This window comes from Nesoenas mayeri (genome assembly GCF_963082525.1).
Source record: "Nesoenas mayeri genome assembly, chromosome: 5".
Classification (NCBI taxonomy): Eukaryota; Metazoa; Chordata; class Aves; order Columbiformes; family Columbidae; genus Nesoenas; species Nesoenas mayeri.
The window spans coordinates 7,709,158-7,718,671 of NC_137548.1; the positions used below are offsets into that span (position 1 = coordinate 7,709,158).

The 9,514-nt window shown below is 42.1% G+C and overlaps 1 protein-coding gene across 1 annotated transcript; it reads right to left on the reverse strand.

Annotated features, from left to right (window-relative positions):
* Window positions 1-763: 763 nt before the first annotated feature.
* WDR89 (WD repeat domain 89) lies at window positions 764-1,934 on the reverse strand (the record flags this gene model as incomplete). The annotated part of the gene is made up of 1 exon (XM_080344594.1): window positions 764-1,934. The coding sequence occupies one exon, from the start codon at window positions 1,932-1,934 to the stop codon at window positions 765-767; it is 1,170 nt and encodes a 389-aa protein (XP_080200720.1). The 3' UTR covers window position 764.
* Between the last annotated feature and the right edge of the window lie 7,580 nt (window positions 1,935-9,514).

Sequence of the window (9,514 nt, forward strand, 5' to 3'; positions counted from 1 at the left end):
TTAATTTCTTTAACCCATCAAAGATCTCCCTGGTCGTCCAGATGCACTTACCCAGAGACAATGAAGTTGCTTGCGAAATTCTTGGGTATTTCCACACAGGAAATATGCCCTAAATAATGCCAGTTTAACAGTTCTCATACACTCAAAACTTAGCTGCTTGGAATCAGTGTTGCTGTTTAGTTGAATACATTTGTATCTTTGCTGCAAAAAATGTGGCTCTATCAGCTGCTTCTTTATGAGCTTGTTATAAACCGGTGATATGACAGTGCAAACCAGGACTCACGTTCAGCTTCATCAAGAAGTAATTCCTTCAGGCATTAAGATGTGACATAAAATCTTTTAATATAGTGAGAGATTTCCTTAAGCTCTCTGTAAAGAAAGCAAAATACAGCATGAAATACAAAACCTTTTAAAACATGCCAGGGAATTTCAGTGGAAAGGTAACAAATTATGCAAGCCACAGGCCTATATTATGCATTGAAAATGTTGGTTGAGACATTTAGCAACCACAGAAATGTTTTTATATAATGTGATTTAAGATCTATTGTTCAAGAACTTGAGAGCAAACATTTATTTTTTCCTGATTAATATCAGTAACTTGAAAAAATTAATTTAAAAAGGCATCCATCTGATGACTGCAATACATTCCCAGGTAGAATTCAAGCAGCGCGTTTCTCTCCTCCAAACAGAGCACAGCCACGTATTGCTGGCAAGATTAAACTCCAGGAAAACTCTACACAGCAGAGATTCCCACTTTCAGAATGTTACTTTTTCCTGCTTTTGAGGGAGCTGTTGTGAACTCTGACTCTCTTCTGCACAGAAGACGCAATCTTCAGAGATGTTTTCTTTGTGAGGGACCTTTCCACAGCTCCGGGTTTCCATAGCAACAGCTGAGCATCCTCTCCACCCGTCACCAGAGACTCATCTGCCGGGTTCCAGCAGAAGGAGCGGACGGTGGCAGAGTGTCCCCCGCAAAGGGAACCCACCAGGCTCAGCCCATTGGTGCTGCAGCCCAGGAGGTGAATGTTTCCTGTGGATGTTCCCCCAAGAAGAAAGAGTTTGTCTGCCTTTTCGTGGTACAAGCCACCTACCAGGTAATTTAAGGTGTCGTTTTCAATGCAGACAGCATCTCTGACATCCAGAACGTGCAAAAGTGTTATCGATTCTTCAGTATCTAACTGAGCAATGTCCCACCAACAAAATCCCTCATCGTGTGTCACGCAGTAGACTTCTTTATAATCTTTCCCAGACCAGCCAATAAAACTCACTGATGAATCTGAGTTGCAAGTTGATATCAAAGCATCATCTTCGTTATCCTTGTTAATGTCAAACACATTAACCAACCCATCTGTTGATCCAGAAGCCACTGAATTTGGTTTGACAGGATGAAAGCAAATTTTAGTGATATCATCATTGTGACTTTCCGAATAGACTCCCAAGGGTTCTCTAGTTGTGCTGGCACAGTTTGTAATGCCTCTTGCATCCCAAAACACCAGAAATGCGTCCTTCTCAACTTTTTCTGTTCCAGCACAAATTATGAGGTCATTGCAGCTGATATCAAAACTGATGAAAACATTGGAAGGATAACCACTAAATACCTGCGTGGCTTGCTGAGTTGCTAGACGAATATCCCAACATCTCACTGTACCGTCGCTGCATGCTGAAAACAGCACGCTGTCACACGCGTGTGCAAATCTCACTCCATTAAGCACCCCAGATTGGCTGCTGTACTCCCGCAGGAAGTTTAATGTTTCCCTGTTGTATACTCTAATTGACTTATTGGAACATGAAACTGCCACAAGGCGACTGTTTTCAGACTGAGCAGGGTTGGAAACATCGACATCCAGTACATAAGCAGGTTCCTCACTCAGCGCAGAACGTTTCGCTATGCGCAGGCTAGCGAGCTGCTCCTCTATCTTCTCCACTGCGGTCATCTCAGCTGCTGCTCCTGACGTTGTCACAAACCTGCAAGAAATAAAATCCAAGGCGAGTTTTAATTACAGCATTCTGAAATAATATTAGATTTAAAAACTTGTGTGAAAAACATCTTGCATGGGAGATGACACACAGTCAAAATTCAATTATCCTGATGTCCTACCCACTACAACTTCATTTACAGCAACAGAGAACTGGAAAGGGCTCCCTGAGTTAAGGAGTTCAGTCTTGTGTGACTCTAAATGCTACATGATATAATCCCCTTGAAAGATTAAACAGTCTGTTTGTGAATCCTGTGAAAGTCACGTAGCTAAATTTGCTTTATTATTTTTGTAAAGTAAATAGTAAAGTGATGTTCACCACGAGTGGAAAGAAAATGAAGTCATCAGCACTACCTGAAGAGGAGTACTTTTTGTTTTAAAAGGTTGCCAGCAGGCACAGCCCACAAATAGTTCCATCAGTACAACTGCAGGAGATTTGTCAGGTGAACTTTTCTGCTGGGGGGTGTGCAAAGGGCAGGCAGAGAACAAGACCAAAATTATGGAGAACTACAGCCTGAAATGGCCAGATGAGGTAAATGCTACGAGTATTTAGGTGCCCAATGACGCAGATAAACACCTGTCAGCACACCATGGACCACTGAAAGAGGCTACATGACATCAGTGGAATTCACTGGAATTAAGCGCCTTTGCCTTTTCATCACTTCTCCTAAGAACCCTAAATGGTTTTCGAGTCTCCTATAAAACCACATAACGCTGGCTCTTAGTGCAACCGATAAAATTCTTCAGTTCAGAAGCAATTCTTCTCTGGCACTGCTGAACCCTCCTAGAAACTCGTACGATTGCAGCAATGTACACAAGTTCAGATTTTACCAAGCAAAAACAACACTAAAAAATAGTCTCTCAATCCTCTCATACATCGATTGTCTTCTAAAAAATAGCATGTCCAGAAAAAAAATGAAGAGGAGACAGTTCTCCTTTCTATAACACAAAGGAAAATTCTATTGTGTAATTGCAGGAAAGCCTTTCATCAATTTAGAGTCAGACAAAGTACTGAAGCACTTCAGTGAGATATTTGCCATCATAAACAATGCATCATTTTAGTGAGTTCACAAACTACAACCGTTTTTAAAAGAAAGATGTAGGTGGGGTACGTTAAGTAAACATAATAACCATCCACATGAATGACTTCTGTTTAAATTACAGGTTCAATTAGACTACTCTTCTGTGTTTAAAACAAAACAAAACCCAAAACAAGCAAACACAGCCCCCCAAACAAAATAAAAACAAACAAGCATTGAGGGTTTTAGGGGGTCAACACTCCAGTGACTTCTCAATGGTACAGGTATTCCAGGTAATGCAAACAAGGGTAAAGCAATACTCAAAAGTCTCCTTATTTCGTTAAGGACTAGGCCAGCACCCAACCCTAGTTATCTGTCCTGGTTTTGTTAAAAACAAGTTTCTCTTTTAGTGAATTTGCCTTCATATTAGCTGCATTTTCCTTGAGAACCAAATACATGTTCTGGTAAACATAGCAATGGAATGCGAAATTATTGATAAGCATGGATGGACATCTCACGAGAGGGACAATGAGAAACAAGTGACCAAGAAACTGACCAACTGTGTGTAACATTCCATTCACATGAATACTTCATATAAAGTGGGAGGTCACAAGGATCTCGTCCCTTTCCCTTTTTTCCTCTTCTTCTTTCCCTTCTGCTTATGGCCGACATTAGGAGAGGACCTTGCTAGTTGTCCCTGCGAACTGAGGCCTAGTGAGACACTGAATCCAGCTCCGGCTGGCTGCAGAGTCCAGTCCAGGACTTTGGTTGCTGGCTCTGCAGTTGCTGAGACTTTCAAGATTGGTTTTGTATATTTTGTATTATTTTCTCCTTATTAGTAGCATCAGTAAAACATTTTTAATTTTTCCAACTCTCTTCTCTCTGTCCTCCTTTCCCTCCCGATCGCCTGTCCTGAGTGGGAAGGGGGAGAGGGAGGGGCAAAAGGGGGAAGCAAGGCGGGGAGAGGGGGTTAACAATACATCTGCCAGGGTTTTATTGTCACCCCGCAATCTAAACCCTCGACATTATCACATGCATGGAAGGACCATTTTGAAAAAAATCCACACAAAAACGGAGTAAAAATCGGGCAGCCCCAGAATGCAAGAAAATATTCTCATGCCTGTTTAGCTATCCCATCTTATTTTTTTCTGGTAATTCTTCAGGCTGGATTTTTAGGGATGGAATAAGCAAGTTTCCAAGTATTACTTGTTTTAGGGTAATTATTTTAACGGTCCATGAGAGACCAGCAACAAATGAAAAGCCGCTACAACAAAACTGCATTTGGCTTCTTTTTCTTTCTTCTTGGTGGTGTTTGTAGTTTCAGGGTTTTGTTTTCCCTCCTCCTATTTGGTACAGACAAATATTTGCGATGCCATGTGACAAACGAGCAAATTATTAAAACAAAACTTCAGCAGGCCACTCAAAATGCTTAATTCCCAAGTCACAAATAATCTCACTAAGCTATTTGCCTCAGTAATATCCTGACAGTGAGGGCCCCAGGTTAATCATCTACATCAAAGCAACGTTTCAGAGCACATCTACAAGTAATTTTTGCCATAAAACGCAGACATCCTGTGGAAACTCCTTTCCCCTCCGAAGAGAAGAAGTTCAACATGTTTTCTGGCATTAGCCTGTGTACAACCCAACCCACAGAGCTGCTCCTGACTTACTTTTCTGGGTATATCCTCAAAGGGAACCAGCTTTTACAAGAATTATTACATAAAGTGGACTGTTCTCAAACACTGTTTGCTACTCTGCTCCAACACAAAACTATTCAACACTCATGCAAATTATTAATTTAAATTTAAGAAAACAAACTATTATTAATAACTTCTACTTAACCCAATTTACTGGATTACCACCATTTCAAAACCACATGCTTACAGGTGGAGAAGGTTTTCATAAACCAGCTATCCTGTAGTACTATGGTTACTAAAAAAAACTGGGTTCTCTGTAAACTTTTTGTAAGAAAAATGTAGTTTTCCAGACTGACCTCCATTTCAGGCTCTAAATATTCAGACTTTTTATACTCAAAAGGCCAAGTAAACTCAAACAGACATGTTCCTGACAAATGTCATCCATTTGGGAAGCGAGCTGCAGTTGTTTAAATATTACTGACTTTGATAGAGAATATTATTCAATGAGCGGTTTCTACAACACTCATGTCAGAGCTTTTACTGCTGGGGAGGGGAGAGCGAGGAGACTCTATAAGTACCCAGAAGTTGTAAAAAGCCAGAGTCTGCAAAAGCATGTTCATTCACATTTAATAATATTTTCTGGGAAATAAAATTAGCTCTTGAGCTTTCACCCCTGAATGACACAGGTACAGCTATTCTGAAATACCAAAAACATGCTGTTCATGCTTCCAGATAGATGTGCGATTTCTATCATCAGGAAGCTGGAGGGTACAGTTCTCAATTCTATTTCCACTGCAATAACTAAGAAGCCTTAATACTGCATCTGACTGCAGCTAGTTTTTTGCTAAAAACTCAGTAAAACGTCTGCCCTAGTAAGAAAGTCTTCAGACTATTATGAAATTGTGATTGAAGGTTATATAAACAATTCATGTTCAAACTTCAGGGTGTAGCTGCCAGCCCTTCCTTTTCAGAAGGGGAAGTCACTGTTGTATATTGATGGGAAAGTTTAAATGGCAGGAATAGGATCTGTGTTAAATTTATGAGACAAATAGGAAACAATGGTCTTCCAAACACAATGGAAGATAACTAAGCATTGGACTGCAGCCACCTACAAAGCACATGGAGCACTGCACCGCAGAACTGGAGCACTTTTAGCTTAATTTCAACAAGACAGGCATCTGCTTTGTTATGGTCACCCAGAATCCTTTGGCAAAGTCAGTATCACAGTATGTTTGGGATTGGAAGGGACCTCAAAAGATCATCTAGTCCAATCCCCCTGCTGGAGCAGAAACACCCAGGTGAGGTCGCACAGGAACATGTCCAGGCGGGTCTTGAATGTCTCCAGAGAAGGAGACTCCACAACCTCCCTGGGCAGCCTGGGCCAGTGTCTGTCACCCTTACTGAGAAGAAGTTTTTTCTCAAATTTAAAGTGGAACCTCTTGTGTTCCAGCTTGATCCCATTACCCCTTGTCCTATCATTGGTTGCCACCGAGAAGAGCCTGGCTCCATCCTCGTGGCACTCACCCTTTATATATTTATAAACATTAGTAAGGTCACCCCTCAGTCTCCTCTTCTCCAAACTAAAGAGCCCCAGGTCCCTCAGCCTTTCCTCATAAGGGAGATGCTCCACTCCCTTCAGCATCTTTGTTGCCCTACGCTGGACCCTCTCCAGCAGTTCCCTGTCCTGCTGGAACTGAGGGGCCCAGAACTGGACACAATATTCCAGATATTCCAGGTGTGGTCTCCCCAGGGCAGAGTAGAGGGGAAGGAGAACCTCTCTGACCTACTAACCACACCCCTTCTAATACACCCCAGGATGCCATTGGCCTTCCTGACCACAAGGGCCCAGTGCTGGCTCATGGTCATCCTGTTGTCCACCAGGACCTCCAGGTCCCTTTCCCCTACACTGCTCTCTAATATGTAATTTCCCAGTATCTTTGAAACCCAACAGTTTGGATATGGCACAACAGCCGGTTGCGATGACCAGTGAGGAAAACTGCTCCTGCCGATGTGACAAACCATCTGACACAAAGACTTTGAAGGGGACAGACAGTTTGCTCTTGAGCTGTTTCATTCTCAGAAGAAATGGCAGAGATAGCACTGGCCAAAACAATCTTTCCCCAAGGCACCTCCTTTGCTCAGAACACGAGATAGTTGGTTAAATTCAGGTTCTTCACTTATCCCAGCTCACAGCAGCCCATCCTCAGTGACTAGCTGTAAGTTGCAGCTGCATCTCTCATCTGCATTCACATTTGCACCTCGAAACAAGGTAAAGCCACCTCTTCAAACTATGCCTGGAACTTCTGTGTTATGGTATCTAGTCCTCTGAACTACCTTCGTAAATGAACTTTGCAGTTACAAGAACGCCCTGCACAACTCCTTCATATCACAGCTACCAGAAACAATAAGCTGCTTGAAGGACACTCAAAACTCATTACATCTTGAGAACTTAGAATTAATACAGTTCTCTGAAATAACCTAAAATATTTTGACCTGCAGGGCATCCCACAGGGCTCCTTTTACAAAACAAAACAAAAACAAGCTTGATTTTTAGAGCAGAAGGCACGAAGCGGAAGGGATGTCAAAGAGGCAGAATAGGATTTTCAGATGCCTTTGCTGTGTGTATCTCCCTAGTGGGGTGTGGAAACAACCCTACAAGCAAACAACCCTAGAAGCAAACAGCCAGAGGTGCCCAAGCACCTTTCCTATGGCAGAAGAATGAAAGGTAAGCACCTATCAGCACAAACTAAACATTTACTATTCACAGAATAGTTTGGGTTGGAAGGGACCCTCAAAGCTCATCCAGTGCCCCCCCTGCCATGTGCAGGGACATCTTCACCCAGATCAGGTTGCTCAGAGCCCCGTCCAGCCTGGCCTGAGATGTCTCCAGGGATGGTTCAGCCACCACCTCTCTGGCCAACCTGGGCCAGGCTCTCACCACCCTCAGGGGCAACAATTTCTTCCTCATGTCCAGCCTGAATCTCCCCTCTTTTAGTTTAAAACCGTCATCCCCTGTCCTATCACAGCAGTCCCTGCTAACAAGTCTGTCCCCATCTTTCTTATCGGCCCCTTTTAAGTACAGAAAGGCCACAATAAGGTCTCCCTGGAGCCTTCTCTTCCCCAGGCTGAACAACCCCAATCTCTCAGCCTGTCCTCCCAGCAGAGCTGTTCCAACTCTCTCACCATTGTTGTGGCCTCCTCTGGACCTTCAAGTACAAGTCACAGCATATTCTGCTGGGGTCTTTGTTCACTGTTCTAAACATCACAGTCTCAACTCCAGACAACAGGCTCACGAGTCCTCTTTAATCCAGCAATTCATAAGTTATTCTCTTTCTCCTTTCAGTTGTATACACAAGATGCTGCCAAATGGCACAGTTCTCATTTCCAAAAGGGAACGTTAGCTCAACAACATACAGAAACATAAAATTGCCCCTGAAAAATATAGTGGAAAATATGGGATAAATGGAACTTTGCCTCAAAGATTTAATCAGTAACGTAAGAGTAACTTACAAGCAGGAGGGTAGAAACACGTAATAAAAATGAAAACAACCTGTAGTTTTGGCAATCTTCTCTGCAGAGGTCAAATACCAAAAATAGCAAGGGATTTGAACAGCAGTAGATGAAATCTTGTGCTGTTCTTTCCTACTATAAACAATGCAAACTGACCCTCCCTTTATTTTCACCATTATTAAAAGTTCAAGAACAAACTAAGAACAAACCTAGAGCTCTGGGCAGTGGAAAGCAGTTCATGCATGCAACATGACATGTGGTTTGCATTTTAAAACAAAAAAAAAAGCAAAGCACGAGGTTGGTTGAGGAGAACGCATTAATACGCTGCACTTCACTGATGCAAAATGTCTTTGGAGACCTCTCCTCACTGGCACCGCTTCATAGCAGAAGACAGATCAGCCAAATGATCTAAGCACTGAGGGGAAGCACAAAACACCCATCAGGCAGAACTTCTGAAGTATACAAACTCCTCTAGTCCATTTGGTTATTTTACCAAAGCAGAGAAATACGGTGTTTTTCCAGCATTCCCACAAAGCCATTTTAAGGCAGAGAAAAAAGCGTTTTACTCTACTGTGCAAGAAGGGAATAAGATGCGCGAGAAGCCGCAGTAAAGTACAGAGACAAGATGTAAACTGCCAAGAGAATTATTTCATCCTTTCAAACCAGCTACATCTAGTTTCCACACGTAAAATGCATCAAGAAAAAACACCATGTAATTTTGCATTTGCAGTACAGAGAAAAAATATGATATCAAGAGAGTAGAAAGGAGGAAAAAGGTAAAATACTGGCACAACAGTGTCTATGGGATGAGCAAAGAAAATAAGTCTACCAAACCTCCATGAAATCAATTCTATCCTGCCCTCCCACCAGACAGGCCTTGGGGGTACAATGGAGCAATTGAAGAGCTGTAGGTGGCACAGAGAGCCAAGGAAATGGCCTTAAATAATGGTAGAGGAAAATAATAGAGTCAAAACCAGGAGAAAACAAAGGGAGAAAGTCCCAGGTGCTGGGTGCTTTGGTAATCAATAATTTAAAAAAAGGGAAACCACAACTTTTTTGTACTCATCTTTTGGGAGCATAAGCAGGTGTTCATGTCAATACAGAAACGAAACCTCTTTTTGAATATTATACCAGATATCCATAGAGACAGAACACAAATCCAACTTTTGGATTTGAACAGATGCAGCTTTAAATGCATACATCATAAAAAAACCCCACATATTGAATATTTTCATCAAAAGAAAACTCTTAAAAATAGTTTTTTGGTGGAAGATTTTGCATTCCAACTAGAAAGACCTACATCCAACACTGGAAAATATGGCAGAGGGAGGTCAAAACCACCAAAATCACATTCTGATGTGGGAAAAATACC